The sequence below is a fragment of the Arvicola amphibius genome, chromosome 12, assembly GCF_903992535.2.
Source record: "Arvicola amphibius chromosome 12, mArvAmp1.2, whole genome shotgun sequence".
Lineage (NCBI taxonomy): Eukaryota > Metazoa > Chordata > Mammalia > Rodentia > Cricetidae > Arvicola > Arvicola amphibius.
In genome coordinates this window covers 122,017,483-122,035,052 of record NC_052058.2, presented here as the reverse complement: position 1 = coordinate 122,035,052, position 17,570 = coordinate 122,017,483, and the positions used below count along the sequence as shown (strand labels likewise).

General features: G+C 51.1%; 1 protein-coding gene across 1 annotated transcript; it reads left to right on the top strand.

Moving 5' to 3' along the window:
• Positions 1-3,129: 3,129 nt before the first annotated feature.
• Positions 3,130-17,114, top strand: Nucb1 (nucleobindin 1). Its single transcript, XM_038313408.2, has 13 exons — positions 3,130-3,277; positions 3,717-3,858; positions 6,449-6,556; positions 7,678-7,810; positions 8,955-9,058; positions 10,164-10,349; positions 10,594-10,684; positions 14,711-14,769; positions 14,986-15,078; positions 15,152-15,244; positions 15,549-15,719; positions 16,029-16,125; positions 16,216-17,114. The coding sequence occupies exons 2-13, from the start codon at positions 3,727-3,729 to the stop codon at positions 16,326-16,328; spliced, it is 1,380 nt and encodes a 459-aa protein (XP_038169336.1). The 5' UTR covers positions 3,130-3,277; positions 3,717-3,726; the 3' UTR covers positions 16,329-17,114.
• Positions 17,115-17,570: the final 456 nt, after the last annotated feature.

The window sequence follows — 17,570 nt, the reverse complement described above, 5'->3', positions numbered from 1 at the left end:
TAATCTCAAGGGCCCAGTTTTATTGGAATGGCTCCTAAGAAACCCACAGCCCAAGCAATCTTCTGCCCCGGATGGACGAGGTCCCACTCACCCCTGTTCCCTCATAAAGCCCCACACTTAAATTCGGCCCCAATCCTTTACTGTAAACTCCCTCTTCTGATGCAATTAGGCCCCACCAGTCCTGAAATCTCTAGGCCAGCCCTCCAGCAGCCAGCACCATCCATCAAGTTCCCACCCGAGGGCTCACTAGGCTCTGCCCTCCAGTGTTCAATAAGTCCCACTCTGGAGCACCCAGAAATCCCTTCCATCAGACCAAGTCCCCAGCCGCTGTCACTCTGGAAGCGATCGTCCCCACGTCTCGGTCGACGGTGCCTCAGGGAAGCATCAGGATTGGCCTGAACCATGAGGGGTTCCTGGCGCTTCCTGCGCTGTTTCTTCTCAAATAGCTGCCGCTGTAGGAACAAGAAGGGTGTGTGGTGAGGACAGAAACCAGAGAGGTGGATAGGGGTGAGATTGGACTGGCGGAGTCCAGGTATCCTTCCTCCGTTAGGGTCCCAGATACCCAGTCCCTCAGTCTCTCTAGTCCTTTCCGGTCAGATCAGATCTACCTCCAACTCCTCTTCCAAGAACTAGGAATCCAGCCCTCTAGAACTTTTTTTATTAATTTATTTACTTTTTCTTTTGCTTGCATTGGTGTTTTGCCTGCATGTATGTCTTTGTGAGGGTATCAGATCTTGGAGTTACAGACAGTTGTGAGATGCCATGTGGGAGCTGAGAATTGAATCCAGCTGCTCCCTTGGAAGAAGGGTCAGTGCTCTTAACTGCTGAGCTATCTCTCCAGCTCCCAAGAACTTTCGCTCCTTAAACATTTCCTCAGCCTGGACTGCAATATCCAAACCTGCCTAGACACTTCGGTGAGACCCTGTTTCAAAATACAAAGGCAGGTAGAATAACTCGCATCTGTAGTAAGTCCAGAAACAGAAGAGGATGGGAGCAAGAACGAGGTCAGCACAGGTGACAGGGAAGCGGATGGCTCCATGGGGAAAGGTGCTTGCTATTCCATCCAGCCTGACTACCTGAGTTCTAGCCCCAGGATCTGCACTGTCAAAGGAGAGAACCCGCTCCTGCAAGTTGTCTCCACATACGTGCCATGGCGTGCGTGTGCTCTACCCCACAATAAATTTAGCTTAAAACAAAACAAAGCAAGTGCAATGGCTCACAACTGTAATTCCAGGGCCGAGATACAAGCTGGAGTGCAGCCTGGGCTAGGCAGCAAGGTCTCGTTTCAAAATAAAACTGAATTCTTACTTTCTCTTTTCCTAATTTGAGAACCTGATATTCAGAAAAAAAAAAAAAAAAAAAAAAAAAACGAACATGGGATTGGGGTCTCTGAGCAACCTCAGGGAAGGTTGGGAAGATGAAGAGCGGGATTCCGGCCCATACCTGTTGTTCCAGCTTCTGCAGCCTTACTCCCGAGAATTCATCCTCCAAGGTCCTGAGAGAAACACAGGCTGGGGACCACAGCCGGCAGGGCAGCTTTGTCTGTGCGAGACCCCCTCCCCTTGGCCTATTTGGGTTCTGAGCGCCAGTGATGTCATAGTAGTTGCAGGACGGGAGCTTTCCAGGTCAGTTATGATGCCCCTTCTCCCAACCCCTCCCCATTTAGGACCCAAACAGAGACCCCCAGGCTCTAGCTATCTTGGGAGACTCAAGAGTCCAGGTCCCAAGCTCCTTTCATCTGGCAGACCTAAGCATCCTGGCCGGTATGCCTTTCAAAGGGAGGCTGGAGTCCAGGTCTCCGGCTCCTTCCTACAGAGTTGATGGTGGTAATCGTGAAGACAAAGCTTGAGCCCAGAGCTGTGCGTATCCCTGTAGTGAGCATCCCTGTAGTGCGTGCGCTTCGACATTCTCCCTCCCCAACCCACTGCCCATTAGGCTTCCCCACTCACTCTTTCTTCCATGGTTCATTTTCCTGAGACGTTCTAGAGAATTAGGAAGGCATAATCAAGACCTAGAGCCCGTGTCTTAATAGTGACCACCCTCCAAGATCTGACATCTGCCTTCATTTTTCTTTTGAACCCTGACAACCCAAATCCCAATTCCCACCTGAGACTAAGCTCCATGTGTCGAGCTTTAAGCACTATTGGGAACACAAAAATCCACTTTTCTACCAAGTACGTAAGGCTTGTTCTGCTTCTAAGTATTGGGACTCGGGGCTTAGGGTCACAAGTCCCAGACCCTCAACCTTCACTTGTCTGGAATCCCAGGGGTGCCCACCCCTCCCGCCCACTCCTCCCTAGCGCCAGCTTGAAGATCTCATGGTCTTGCCGAGATGCTAGAACTCTAAACACAGCTGGACAATTTCTCGGAAAAGGAGATTCCCACAATGACTTGCCCTCTTCTTGGCCCCTCACGGTCCATGTCCAACAGAATAATGCCTCCAGGCCACTGAAGCAGACAGATCCCTTGTTCTGGAGATTCTGAATTGGAACCACAAGCCAACATTCCTTAAAGGGACCCAAGAGTATCTACCTAGCAATATATATTGTTCTACATATAGAGCATTTAAGAAATTGATAGGGTCAAGGCCTAGTGTCTTATGCTTGTAATTTCAGCACTAGGGAAGTGGAGACAAGAGAGCAGGGAAATCAAAACATTCCTTCTCTATAAGCGCTCCTATCTCTTCGAGGTCAGTTTGGGATGTATAAAACCATTTCTCAAAAACAAAGGCGGGGGAGGGGGGGGGGGCTGGGAGTCTGGGAGTCGTGGTATTTTAATTTCAGCGCTTGGGAGTCAGCGCTTGGGCCAGCCTGGTCTACACAGAGTTCCAGCTAGGGTTATATAGTGAGACCCTGTCTAAAAAATAATGATAATATACTATGCAGTTGCGTGCCACTAAACTTGCAGAAACTTGTGGAGCGAAAATAAATGAGAAAACTACAATTCCCAGGAGACACAGCGGCAAGATGTCCGCAAAAGTTGCCCTCCCCCACTCCCACCCGCATGCAGGGCTTTGACTTTTATTTGAAAACGACGCAGGAAATGTCACGTTGAAGAATGTAAGCTTCCAAGAAAGCAGAAATTTTCGAAAGTAAGGGAACTTCATCGGAAAGAGGCGGGGCTGCAAACGCGGGCGGAAGTTCGGAGCCAGCGTGGACCAATCAGTATCCTGGGGGCGGGTCCTCTGCGTGTGGAAAAGTGGGAGTGACTTAGGAGGAAATCACCAAAAACCAGGCGGAGGTCCCAGCGTGGGAAAACGCCTTCCGCGCTAGGAGAGGTGAGGGGCGTTCGGTAGCGGAGAGCGGAGGGCTGCAGCTCGCGGTATTCAGGGTTTCGGGTCTCGCTAGTCCTGTGAGAAGGGGAGCCTAGGTGCCTGGGATCTCGGTCCAGGGTAGGATTCCCTGCTTTGAGGGAACCGGGATGAATGTCTGCGGACTGCGCTGTAGGAAAAGGAGGCTGGAGGCCTGGGTTCCAGATGACGAAACGCTTGGAGTCTTCATTTTTGCAAATGGAGATGGCATTGAGGCGTGCCACTCGTTTGCCTAGCCGGATTCGGGGTTGGGACATCCTTAGCAGGGGTAGTAATGCGCGCCTACAAGTCGCTTAGGAGGGAGAGGCAGGAGGAACAAGAATTCAAAACCAACCAAGGCTACTTAAACAGGTCTCAAAAAACCGTAGCAAAACAACAAAAAGCCATGCTCCATCTCTCATCACAGACCAGCCACGATGTCTACCTCTGTGCCTCGCGGGACCCCTTTCCTTCTCCTACCATCCCTACTGATGCTGTCTGCTGTGCTGGCCGTGCCCCTGGACCGCGCGGCACCCCATCAGGAGGAAAACCAGGCCACCGAGAGCCCGGTGAGTAGCCCTGCCCTGTGTTCCGGCTGTTTGTAATGGTGCAGTGCTTGCCATCCCCAAGGCCCTAGTAAAAACTCCAGGGATCCCGTTGAAGACGCGAGGCTTGTGGTTTACCTGCCTTCTTTTGCAGTAGTGTGTTGGTGAGACAATCAGAACTGAGAGCCCCCGGTCATTAAGATATGGAAGTCAAGAGAGATCTCAAATGAAAACCTGTGTCATTCCCTCACCTAAACCCCTCTCCCTGATCGTTAAGATCCTCCTTTAATGAGAAATGTAGAAAACCAAAAAAAGACTACATTTCCCAGTAGCACCATAGGCAATTGGATAGGACTACCTAGCAGCAGGCATTCCTGCTTCAAAGAGCTCATGGGAGGTGTAGTTTAAATGAGAAAAGGACAAGGGGACTGCTGATTGGCTCCAACAAATGTCTATTGAACCCTGTGAAACCTTTGCTCTTAGGAGAGTTGGAACTTTCAAAGCCCAGGTACCTGGTTTTTGACCTAGTTCTTCCTAGTGCTCGCCCTGGCAGTGTTAGGCGGTGCTGCCTCCTGAGACAGGTGGTTCCAAGCTCCTGTGCGGCATGACCTCCTCTCAGGTGTTAGTACTGTGCTCTGAAATCTTGAAGCTTGAATACCATTTTGTTAGAGCTTCAGAGAAAAATAATAGGGCAGTCAAGTTGTCTTGGCAGGTTCCTGGAAGACGGTTGAAGGAGAGAAAGCCAGGATTTCTGAGGTGGGATGGAAGAGGAGGGTCTTGAGCGGAGCTCTGTGGATACCCAGAGAAGTTGGGGAAGTAAATGCTTTGCTTCTGAGCGAGCATTCTGAAAAGTGGCGGTTCAGCAGCGAAGATCTGCCACCAGCTGCACCTAGGGAGGGGCTTCTGGCCTGGAAATGTGTCCCTGCTTAGAAGATGGCCTTAACTCCTAACCCGGGCGTGTCTTCGGGTGAATCAGCGTTCTTGACCAGGCTCTTAGTCATATGACTGACAGGTCTAGTTGAGTGGACTCTTTCCCCCACCTCCCAAGACAGGGTTCCTCTGTGTAGCCCTAGAACTCACTGTGTAGACCAGGCTGGCCTCTGCCTCCAGAGTGCTGGGATTAAAGGCATACATCACCACTGCCTGGCTTGAATGGATTCTTAAAGGAGGGGACAATAATATACAATGTTTTAGGCTGTTTAGGACGAATCCAGATTCTTTTTTTTGGGGGGGGGGTTGTTTTTGTTTTTTTGTTTTTTTTTTTTTTGTAGCTTTGGTGCCTGTCCTGGAACTAGCTCTTGTAGACCAGGCTGGCCTCGAACTCACAGAGATCCGCCTGCCTCTGCCTCCTGAGTGCTGGGATTAAAGGTGTGCGCCCCCCACCGCCCGGCCAGATTCTATTTTTTAGACCGGGAGGAAGTAGCTTCCCTTACTGGTCCTCAGCAGAGCCCCGCTGTCTCCACCCTCCCTCTCACACACTGTTTTAAATGTTAAGGATGTGTAAAGCTGACTATGAAGGAGGGCTCTTTCTGCAGTGACCCATAAACCTGCCTGTGCTGCCTAACGTTCCCACATGGGGAGTTGATATCCTAAGACCATTTAGATTTCAGTGTTGTGTGTTTAGTTAGGTTAGCGTTGAGTTGATCTGACTACTTACAGCTGAAGTGGGTTCCACTCACGATGACTTTCAGGCACCGGTTAGATGGCATTAGACTGTCATAGACTCATCTGAAGATAAACCAGCTGTAAAGAACCAGAGACAGAATTAAGATAGCAGCTCAGTATAAAATATCCAAAGGTTAATAAACTCACTGTCTATAGACACGAACCATTTCTACCATGAAGATCCATAGATTTAATTTCACGACTTTTTGCCAAAAACATGGTGGGGCCAATAAGTTGCTCAGCTGGTTAAAGGTACTGTCTTGCCAAGTCTGGCTGTGTCTAATCCCTGGGGCCTGAACGCTGACAGGAGAGAATCAGTACTGCAAGGTGTTCTCTGATTTCCACTCACACTGACACACACACACACACACACACACACACACACACACACACGGGAGGCAGAGGCAGGCGGATCTCTGTGAGTTTAAGGACAACCTGGTCTATAGAGTAAGCTCCGGACAGTCAGGGATGTTACACAGAGAAACCCAGTCTCGAAAAACCAAACTAAACCAAACCAGAAAAACAAAAAACTTAAATTGCCAGTTATTGGCCATTCTTTTTTTTTTTTTTTTTTTTTGAGACAGGGTTTCTCTGTGTAAGAGCCCTAGCTATCCTGGAATTAGCTCTTGTAGACCAGGCTGGCCTCCAACTCACAGAGATCCCCCTGTTGCTTGACTCTTTTAACTCGGGTCCTCACGCTCCTGCAGAAAGCGTCCCCCCCCTCCCTTAGTCATCTCCCGTGATCTTCGTTTCCTGTGCGCCATAGCACCTCCCAAGAGGTCGCAACTGGGCTGGCTGGCTCTGGAGTCTTCAGCCGCTAAAGCAGGCCTCCCGTGTGTGCAGCACGTACATCAGCTGCAACTTAGCAGCTGAGCTGTGGTCCTGGCTGGGGAAAGAACTTAGAAGGATAGGCAGGTGTCGCGATGTCATGTCTGCCCTTGTCCCTCAGGACACAGGCCTGTACTACCACCGGTACCTCCAGGAGGTCATTAATGTGTTGGAGACAGACGGGCACTTCCGGGAGAAGCTGCAAGCTGCCAACGCCGAGGACATCAAGGTGCTCTAGGCATGGGCTGTGGGGGAGGACGTGCTCAGGGCAGTTCTCGGGACCACAGCTGGGAAGGAATCTGGGGACCCCACAGATCTGTTTAAGCATAGAGATGAGTCCTCACGAGCTATGGAACCCCAGTTTACCATCTGTTAGGAGGTAGACCTGGTGCCCTTGAGTTCTTTTCTGCGTCATCTAATTGACTTCTGTCTTAGCTAGTTTGGCATGACTGTATCAAAGTACTTGACAAAAGCAAGGTCAGGAAGTACTGCCCTTGTCCACAGTTTAGGTGCCATCCCTCATAGACAGGCGTGGATCAGGAGGATGATCAGCGCTGTATTGTACCTACAGTCAAAGCAAACCCTTCTGCTTTTTATTCAGCTCTGGAGCCCAGCTCGTGAGATAGTGCCATCGCCAGTTAGGGCGTGTCCTCCCACCTTAGTTACCCTGTCTAGAAACTCCATCTTAGACATGCTCAAATGTTTGAACTCCAGATAATTCTAGATCTTGTCAAGTTGGCAGTCTTGAGCATCCCAGACAACAGATCTGGGTCGCAAAAGACGCCTTCTTGGTGCTTCAGGTGTTTACTGGCGGTTCCCTTGGGGATGATGCTGCATGCTTATACCTAGCAGGGATACTGGCCAGCCCTGGGCTGTAAGCAGGAGAGGCCAGGGTCAGCTCTAGTGGAGGAATACAGAGTCCAAGTTATGTCAGACATGGCAGGCCCAGAGAGAGCAATGGGCTCAGTGCTCTGTGGGTGGGCGAGGTCGATGCCTGGAGATGCTTTTTAAGGGGGATGTACCCCCTCTGTGAATATTGGAAGGCAGAACTGATTGGAAAGAGGTGGCAGGAGAGTCAGTGGCCCCGTGTGCGAAGGTCCTCTGGTTGAGAACTGACATACTTGTTCCCAGGCAGTACTGTTGGGTCTGAGGTGAGCAGGGCCTCTCTGCTGAGCTCAGGCTGTATCCTGGTCATGTGGGCTTCCAGGTACCAGGGCAGCCTGTGATAAAGGAAGACAAGAGCATAATGGAGCTTTGGGGGTTTGAGTGTCTAGGGTATAGAGGGGGCTACCCAGCGTACTCCCTCCCAGCACCAGCCTGACTGGGGCCCCCCCTCCCTTTCCTGGGAAGAGTGGAAAGCTGAGCCAAGAGCTGGACTTCGTCAGCCACCACGTGCGCACCAAGCTGGACGAACTCAAGCGACAGGAGGTGTCAAGGCTGCGGATGCTGCTCAAGGCCAAGATGGACGCAAAGCAAGAGCCCAGTGAGTGTGGGGGGATGGCTGTGTCCTGGAACTCACTCTGTAGACCAGGCTGGACTTGAACTCACAGAGATCCACCTGTCCTGCCTCCTGAATCCTTGTGCCCCCACCACCCAGTGCGAGCTTGCCTTGCTGAGACAGGGTCTCATGCAGCCAGGCTAGCCTCAAACTTACTTTGTAGCCAAGGATGACCTTGGACTCTTGATCCTTCTGTATCTACCTCTTGAGTACTAGTGTAGGCCACTACATATTGCTGCTTTTTATTTTAAATATCTCTATTGGGCTGTAATAAGGGCCTGTGGGATGGGTAAAGGCACATGCCCCCAAGCCTGAGGACCTGAGTTTGAACCCTGGAATCACATGCTGGGAAGGAGAGAACCACTCCACATAGTTGACCTCTGACCTTCACATGAATTCTGTGATATGCACCTGTACACACATGTGCTAAAATGTCCACCAGCTGTGGGGTGGATAAGTAAGACATGATCTACACCATGGAACTTTAGTCAGCCCTAAGAAAAGTAAGAGAAGCTGGCAGGCAGAACAGCGGAAATAGGGTGCTGTACGAAGCCAGACATAGAAGGCAGTAAGCACACGAAATGTTCCCAAGAGCAAATCCACAGAGATGGGATGGGGATGCGTGGCTGCCAGTGGCTGGAGAGGGAAAAGGTGTTTCTGGCTAAGGGACTGGGCATGACAGCAGTGTCCTAAAAGTACTGGTGGTGGCGCGTGTATGCGCCTTTGAACGCACTAAAGCCATCAAATTATATTCTTTAGACAGGTGGTTTGGGGCTTGGCAAATGGCTCAGCCAGTAAGGCACTTGCTGCCGAGGCTCCGTAGCAGCTTGCTGAGAGCCACGTGAGCTGGATGAGACGTGCTCACTCTCACGGCAGCAAACCAACAGGAGCTGGTCACGAAGCGTGGCACCAGGCTGCAGTGGCCAGCCTGGACCGGCATGGCTGTCCTCGTGGTTTTGTTATTTGAAGCATCAGAGTCAGTGGAGGGCTCACCTCCGACGTGTCCCAGGCCCATGTGCCATCTTCCTTGGCCCTCTGTGACTTTGCCCTTTGCACTCCTGCCCCAACTCAGAGGTTCTGATAGAGAAGCCATGGTGGGTGTTGTTTTGTCTGATCTTCCCTTACCCAGACTTGCAGGTGGACCACCTGAACCTCCTCAAGCAGTTTGAACACCTGGACCCTCAGAACCAGCACACATTTGAGGCTCGGGACCTAGAGCTGCTGATCCAGACGGTACGGGGTGCTCAGTGGGGGGGGGGGGGGAACTGAGTCAGTGCTCCACATGGCACAGGATGCTCAGTGGGGAGGAGGGGGACCTGAGTCAGTGCTCCACACGGTACGGGATGCTCAGTGGGGAGGAGGGGGACCTGGGTCGAACTGTGTGTCTGGGTCAGCGCTCCACGCCCTCCTGGTTCTCCACGCGAAAGCAGGGGACTAGGCTCCTGATGGAGTCTGTTCTCAGCACTGTCAGGTGCTCAGCAGCGTCCCGGGCTTATCCACTAGATGCCTAAGCCTTCCTCCTGGTGTAGGTGGCACCGACAGCTGTCCGTTGGTGCAGAGACACCTGGTGTGCATCTGTCCTCACAGCAACTGTGGTGATCAATTACAAACTTAGTAGCTTGAGAAAGCATGGATTCCTAGTCTTATAAAATGTGTTTTAGCCAGGTGATGGTGGCGCACGCCTTTAATCCCAGCACTTGGAGACAGAGGAAGGCAGATCTCTGTGGGTTCAAGGGCAGCCTGATCTACAGAGCTAGTCCTAGGACACCCAGGTCTACACAAAGAAACCCTGTCTCGAAAAAACAAAACAAAACAAAAAAGATTTGGCCGGGCGATGGTGGCACACGCCTTTAATCCCAGCACTGGGGAGGCAGAGGCAGGCGGATCTCTGTGAGTTCGAGGCCAGCCTGGTCTACAAGAGCTAATTTTAGGACTGGCTCCAAAATACCAAAAAAAAAAAAAAAAACAAAGATTTGTTTTGAGCCAGTGTCTTGATATGTAGCCCCAGGCTGGCTTAGAATTTGCCATCCTCCTGCCTCAGTCTCCCAAGTGCTGAGACTGCAGGCTGGCTCCTTCCTGACATGTTCTTGGCTACCCAAGCTGTGCTACTTTCCCTAGTAAGCCCACCACACATGCCGTCCCCTGCTCATTACTGAAATGCTGAGCTGGTGGAGGACTTGAAAGATTGACATCCAAGCTGCTACTACATGAACATCGTCACTTTGGGAAAGCAGCCTAGGGGTTGCTGTGGGTTGGACCAACCATGAAGACCAAGAAAATGAAGTCATGCCAGGTTTCTGAGAGGCAAGAAGAGCATGGCCCTCTTGTCTCTCCACAGGCCACCCGAGACCTCGCCCAGTATGACGCGGCCCATCATGAAGAATTCAAACGCTATGAGATGCTCAAGGAACATGAGAGAAGACGTTACCTGGAGTCTCTGGGAGAGGAGCAGCGGAAGGAGGCCGAGAGGAAGCTACAAGAGCAACAGCGCAGACACCGGGAACACCCCAAAGTCAATGTCCCAGTAAGTACCCCGTGTATGCTTTACTACATCCAATTCGTAAGCAGAAAAAAAAAAAAAGAAAGAAAATGCAGATGCAGAACTACAACTCCCAAGAGGATTTGAGGCAAAAAGTTCATCTACCTATATGAAACTGCTCTAAGGGTTGCTGGGAATTGTAGTTCTAGCCAGGCCCATAGCACTATCTGATCTGATATAATGGCTCTCAAACTCATTGGTCACAAGCTCCTGCCATTCTTCTCCACAGGGCAGCCAAGCTCAGTTGAAGGAGGTATGGGAGGAGCTAGATGGATTGGACCCCAACAGATTCAACCCCAAGACCTTCTTCATACTGCATGGTAAGGTGGGGAGAGTGTTCCAGAACCAGGCTGACATGAGAGGTCCTGACAGTCCTCTAAATGCCATGGGACGTCTACCTTTCCTTGGGGCTCTGTGAGCCTTACCAGGCCTCCTTCATATCCTGACTGGCCAAGCCTTGCCCCTCCCTGTTGTTAAGCCTGGGATCTAACATGGAAGAGGGCCAAGTCTTTCTCCTCATTATTCTTTCTTTTCCTCTATATTCCCCCCACACACACCTTTAGTTTTTTAAGACAGGGTTTCTCTGTAGCTTTTGGAGCCTGTCCTGGAGCTAGCTCTTGTAGACCAGGCTGGCCTCGAACTCACAGAGATCTGCCTGCCCCTGCCTCCCGAGTGCTGGGATTAAAGGCGTAAGCCACCACCGCTTGGCTTTCTTTTCCTCTATATTCTAAGGAATGGCCATGTCCTCTAACTGTGCAGACCAGGTTTGAGGAGTACAGAAGAACTACAACTCCCAAGAGGCACAGAAACAAAAAGTGCCTATGTGAAACTGCCATGGGAGTGGGGCCTGGAGAGTCGGCTCAGCAGTGAAGGGCACTGGCTGCTCTTCAGAGGACCCTAGTGCTCACGTGATGCTCACAAGCCTCTAATTCCAGTTCCAGAGATCCAGTGCCCTCTTGGCCTCTGAAGCACTATGCATATACATGATACATATACATACATGTAGGCAAAACTCTTACACATAAAGATTTTGTTCTCTTTGTTTTTAAACTGCCACAGGACTGTTGGGAATTGAAATTTCTAGGCTTGAGAGAATGAAATTTGTTGGCTGCCAGAAGCCTGGGTCTCCCAAGAGTCCTCCCAGAAGGCTGGCTACCTGAGTTTGATTTGTGGAACGTACGTGATAGAAGGAGAGAACCAGCTTTCACATGTTGACCTCTTCCCTCCACCCTTGAGCTGTGTCACAAGTGTGCCCACACTCGGGCACACACATGCACACGATTTAAACAAAATGTAATATTTTTTGTGGTGGTGCATGCATTTAATCTCAGCACTTTGGAGGCTGATCTCTGTGAGTTTGAGGCCAGCCTGGTCCACATAAAGAGTTTCAGGACAGCCAGAGCTACATAGAGAGATCATATTTCCAAAGGGAAAGAAGAAGAAGAAGGAAAAGATAGGGACTGGAGGTCCTGGAATTGGAACTGTCCCTCTGCAAACCAGGCTGTCCTCGAACTCACAGAGATCCACCTGCCTCTACCTCCAGAGTGCTGGGATTAAAGGCATGTACCACCATACCCAAATTATAAATTGTTTTAAAATGTAGGGAATAGGGGAATGGTTCAGTTAGAAAATCCCTTGCCTTGCAAGTATAAGGAACTGAGTTCGGAAGCCCAGAACAAACATAAGCCAGGTGAGGTGGTGTCTGCTTATAACCAGTGCTGGTGAAGGAGAGGCAGAGATAGGCAGGTCCCTCCAAGCTCCTGGGCCAGCTAGCCTGCCCACTTGCAGGTCCAGGCAATGAGAGGCCCTCTCTGAAAGAAAATGAGGGCACACGTGTGGTTTCTTCTGCCTCTGGAGCTATGCTGTGCATCCTTGCATCCACGTCCCCACAAGAGCACACAAAGCACCACATCCAGCAGACACGCCAGCTTCTGGGCATCTGATACGGCAGGACCTGAAGGTGCCTGCGCTCATGTGCGCATACCCACATGTAGACACATACACATCATTAATTTTTATGTATATCTGTGTGAGGGTGCTGGATCCTGGAGTTACAGACAGTTGTAAGCTCCCATATGGGTGCTGGGAATTGAACCCGGGTCCTCTAGAAGAGCAGTCAGTGCTCTTAACCACTGAGCCATCTCTCCAGCCCCAATTAATTTTTTTAATTTATAAAGAAATTTATTAAGACAAAGGTATGCTGCCGGGATGGGAGTGAGCCAGAGACGGGGAGATGACAAAGGCTCAGATGCCCACAGCAATAGTTTCTAAGTGAATTTCTGTAGCAAGTGGTGGATTTCGCTCTGTTTGTTGCCAGAAATGGAACCTCACAATGTGGAACAGGTACTCCGCACTGACCTTTGACTCCAGCCCAGGGTGGAGTGCTCTGCTCGGCAGCTATTCCAAGATAAACTTCAATCTTGCAAATCTGGAACTTTGAGCCTAGTACACATTTTGTCCCTGAGCTCCCTGCAGATCTGAGAGGAGATCAGGAGTCCATGGTCACCCTCACCCACTTGGCAGTTGGGAAATCAATCTGAGCTGTGTGAGACCTAATCTAAAAAAAATAAATAAATAAAACCTGGCAGTGGTGGCGCACACCTTTAATCCCAGCACTAAGGAGGCAGAGGCCAGCCTGATCTACAGAGTGAGTTCCAGTCCAGGACAGAGAAACCCTATCTTGTAAAAGCAAAGAAAACAAACAATAAAAGCCTTTATTGTGGTGACACATGCCTTTTAATCCCAGCATTCCGGAAGTAGAGGCAGCAAATTTCTGAGTCTGAGGCCAGCTTAGTCTACAGAGCTAGTTCCAGGATAGCCAGGGCTACACAGAGAAACCCTGTCTCGGAAAAATAAAAACATTAGACCTCATGCACACCAAACAGCTCCTAGTTCACCCCTCCTTGCAACCCCTGGATTCCATATCAGTATCTGCCACTGTGCGTCCTGTCTGTGACTCTGGCTCCAGGTCCCCTGAGTAAACGCTGTCTGTGCCGGGGAACTGGGTGTCACTGAAGCTTTGGTCACAGGACCAGTGGCTGCTGAGATAGAAGACAGTTCCAGAGAGGATGTACAGACACACGTGAAAAGTGAGGGTGAGGGGTGGCGATCCCGCTGTGTGGCAGGGTGCTTGGCTAGCCTGCACAAAGCCCTAGGTTCTATCTTCAGTGTTGTTAAAAGAACAAAAACAGGGCCGGGCGGTGGTGGCGCACGCCTTTAATCCCAGCACTCGGGAGGCAGAGGCAGGCGGATCTCTGTGAGTTCGAGACCAGCCTGGTCTACAAGAGCTAGTTCCAGGACAGGCTCCAAAGCCACAGAGGAAACCCTGTCTCGAAAAAAACCAAAAAAAAAAAAAAAAAAAAAAAGAACAAAAACAGGGATTCCAAATGATGGTGTATCCTTGCTGCCACATGAATGAAACTCACACACACAGACAATGGGCTTCCTGGCTGTCATGCACGATGCACAGGAAGGATTAGAGCAGAGGAGGTTGTGTATGGGTGGCATTGCTGGCTCTGCAGAGGTGACTTACGAGCAGTCTCCCTGCTCCGTGAAAGATAAACAGAATCTGTCTGGACTGTTCCAGACAATCGGGCAAGCGCCAAACCCTGGAGCCCTGTGCATGGCAAGTGCTGGGGGCTGGTTCGTAGAAGGAGACAGAAGTGGTCTAAGTCAGGCATCATCTTGAGGGACAAGCTGACAAACAAGGACGGTAGTCCATGATACATGGACCTCCCAGGCCACTGGGATTGGCATGGACCTCCCTGCCACTGGTGTTTGCATGGAACTAGTTCTCAGAGAGGCAGAGACTCTTCTTTTTTTAAAAAAAAAAAAAATATATTTATTTATTTATTATGTATACAATATTCTGTCTGCGTGTGTCTACAGGCCAGAAGAGGGCACCATACCCCATTATAGATGGTTGTGAGCCACCATGTGGTTGCTGGGAATTGAACTCAGGACTTTTGGAAGAGCAGGCAGCACTCTTAACCACTGAGCCATCTCTCCAGCCCCCCCTGGACTCTTCTTAAGCCCCTGGTTGCTACACAATAGTTTTTGGTTTGGTTTTGAGACAAGGTTTCTCTGTGTACCCCTGACTGTCCTGGAACTCTGTAGACCAGGCTGGTCTTGAACTCAAGATATCTGCCTGCCTCTACTTCACACAGCCAGAACTGGTTCTTACAGCAACAGGCCCTGCGGGATACTGATGCCTGCTGGCCATGGCCACCATTCTCTTTGTTCTCTGCTGAGAGACCTCACATCCACCCACAATTCCTTCATCAGCTTTTTCCTCTTGGAGACCAGACTCATCCAAACCTCTGTCCCTAATACCTCTTTCTTCTCAGACATCAACAGCGATGGTGTCCTAGATGAGCAAGAACTGGAAGCTCTCTTTACCAAGGAGGTGAGTGTACCGGAAGCTTTCTGGGCTAGACATACTTTAGCCTCTCCTTCCCATCAGTGAGAGTGCAGGAGAAAACTACAACTCCCAGCAGCCCCTGGGGACAAAACGGTTACTAGTAGCATCATGCCCCAAGGTCTTCCAGGAGGTGAAGGATGTTTCCAGGAGTGGGGCTTGCCTGAGCCTCTCAGCACCTCACGCTTCTCTCTCCCCCTGCAGCTGGAGAAGGTTTATGACCCGAAGAACGAGGAGGATGACATGAGAGAAATGGAGGAGGAGCGGCTGCGAATGAGGGAGCATGTGATGAAGAATGTGAGCGAAGCCGTGCTGTGGGGGGAGTGGGCAGCAGGCTCAGCACAGCCCTAACCTTGACCTGGCTCTCCAGGTGGACAGCAACCAGGACCGTCTTGTGACCCTGGAGGAGTTCCTAGCATCCACCCAGAGGAAGGAGTTTGGGGACACTGGGGAAGGATGGAAGGTGAGGATGGGGGAACTCTCTGGCCTAGGTAATGATCTCCCAGTCCACCCTTTCCTTCAGCACCTCCGGCTGGTTCCTGGTTTGTTTGGGTCTCTGTCCCTCCTTCTGGTTTTCTGATCTCCTATCCCCCATTCCCTATCTCTAGGCCCCTGTTCTTCCTTCTCTAGTCTTTTATCAAACACTCCATCCCAGTCAGGTCTCTGGGTGTGCCAGTAGCACACATACACCCCAGCCTCTCACCCTTCCACCTCAGTGAGGCTGGGGTTGCCCCCTTCATCAACTGCCTGTGTCCTGTGTCTTATAGACAGTGGAAATGTATCCGGCCTACACAGAGGAGGAGCTGAGGCGTTTTGAGGAGGAGCTTGCTGCCAGGGAGGCTGAGCTGAATGCCAAGGCCCAGCGCCTCAGCCAGGAGACAGAGGCCCTGGGGCGCTCCCAGGACCGCCTAGAGGCTCAGAAGAGAGAACTGCAGCAGGTGACCACCTGGGGAGCCTGGGCCCCTTATCTGCATTTCAAATGGCCTTTTCCTGTATCCTGACGAGTGTTCAGGTGGGATGGCCTGTAGCTCCCATGTTAATGATAGTGGATAGATTTATGCATTGTTAGTAAGAGTGGGGGATTCCACGCCTGGCTATGCTGCCACCGCCATTTTTCATGAGGACAGACAGGAGGATAAGGGTTCAGTGTGGGAATGCCTAAGCCACAGCAGGAGACATGAATGCCAACTAGTGTGGATCCCTGCACGGTGGCTCTAACCTCTCATCTCTGCGTCCACTTCCTGCAGGCTGTCCTGCAGATGGAGCAAAGGAAGCAGCAACAGCAAGAACAGAATGTTCCCCCTTCCAAACCTGAGGGACAGCTGCAGTTCCGTGCAGACACAGGTACTGGCTCTGGACCCTGGACCTTAGATCTGAAGGAGTCGGCCTGGGAGTCGTGGGTTGTCTAACGACATTCTCCCATTTCCTCCGCAGACGACGTCCCTGTCCCAGCTCCAGCAGGTGACCAGAAAGATGGGGCTGCTCCTGAAAAGCAGCCAGCAGAGCAGCCCCCCGAGCTGCCCCAGCCCGACTCCCAGCACTTATGATCTCTCAGTGACCCCAGCCCTCAAGTTCCTACAGTGTTGGAAGCCGGATGAAGTGTCCTTGCGGCCTCTCCAGAGGCCTGAGCTGGCATGGCTTCCTGGGGAGAACAGGGCTATCATGTTCCTCAGACGTGTCTCTGCCCGTCTGTCACTCTCAGCTCCGCTCTCACAGCCTCCAGGTCCCGGTCCCTTCCTTCTGTCTCCCGGCTTTTCTTTATTCTGTCAGGGACTCGCTGCAGGAGCTGAAGTTAAGAGAGACCCTCACCTGGACCTGCCCCAGACCCGCCTTCCTTCCTGGTTTGCTCTTAGCTGTTCCAGGCTCCTCCACTTTGCGTCCCGTGCCTAGTGTCAGAGGACCATAGGACCTCGGCTTGGTCCCTTGGATTCTGCCTTCTGTGTAGCCAGTGATTCCTTTCAGTTGCTGGAGGCTTGGGACATGGGGTGTCCTTCAAGTAACTCTCAGCTCTGCCTGTACCCCTGGCTTCCATTGGCACCTCACCAGCCTTACCCTGACTCCCTGGCCCCAGAAGGTACCCAGATATAGCTACATCCCTAGCTGAGACCCAGCTGCCCTCAGCCCCCTGTGGGGGCTCCTGAAGTTGGCATGCCCACGTCCCTGGCTTCATGCCACGCTGCTGTGTCCTACTCCATGCCCAGTTCCATTCAAACAGAGCACAGCCCAAATCAGCATTGGCGTGTTTGTGTGCGCATACTTCCCTCTTGGGCGTCCCACCTGCATGCCCCTTCTTCACTCCTACGTGTTCTATTTAAACTTCACTTCCAAGAAGATTGGTGGAGTGGTTTTCTGTCTGCTCTTGGCAGAATAGCTTCATATTGCTTCAAATTGCATTGGGAACAAAAAAAAAAAAAAAAACCCAAACCTGAACTTGAAAAAATTTTAATAGCTTAAATAATTTAAAAAATACATTACTAAGGAGCTATGGATCAGTTGGTATAATGCTTGCCTAGCGTGCATGAGGCCCTATGTCCCACAGGTCATTTAAATGGGGAATGGGAGCAAATGCCTGTAATCCTAACTCTTGGGAGGTGGAGGCAAGAGGATCAAGAGATCAGGGTCATCCTAAGCTGTACAGCAAGTTGAAGGCCAGGCCTGAGTTCAGGCCAGCCAAGAAGACTACATAGTGAGATCCTGTCAGAAGGGGGGGACGCGGTTAACACAGAAATGGCTCTGTGGAAAAGTGTCTGCAGGCATGAGGACCAGTGCAATGGGTGTTTGGGAAAAGG

Bases quoted from the DNA above. Each gene is read 5' to 3' on its own strand.
- Nucb1 (XM_038313408.2), top strand. From the start codon at position 3,727: ATGTCTACCTCTGTGCCTCGCGGGACCCCTTTCCTTCTCCTACCATCC. The intron at 15,079-15,151 runs GTGAGCGAAGCC...CTGGCTCTCCAG, and splicing joins GGGAGCATGTGATGAAGAAT to GTGGACAGCAACCAGGACCG. The intron at 15,720-16,028 runs GTGACCACCTGG...CACTTCCTGCAG, and splicing joins AGAAGAGAGAACTGCAGCAG to GCTGTCCTGCAGATGGAGCA.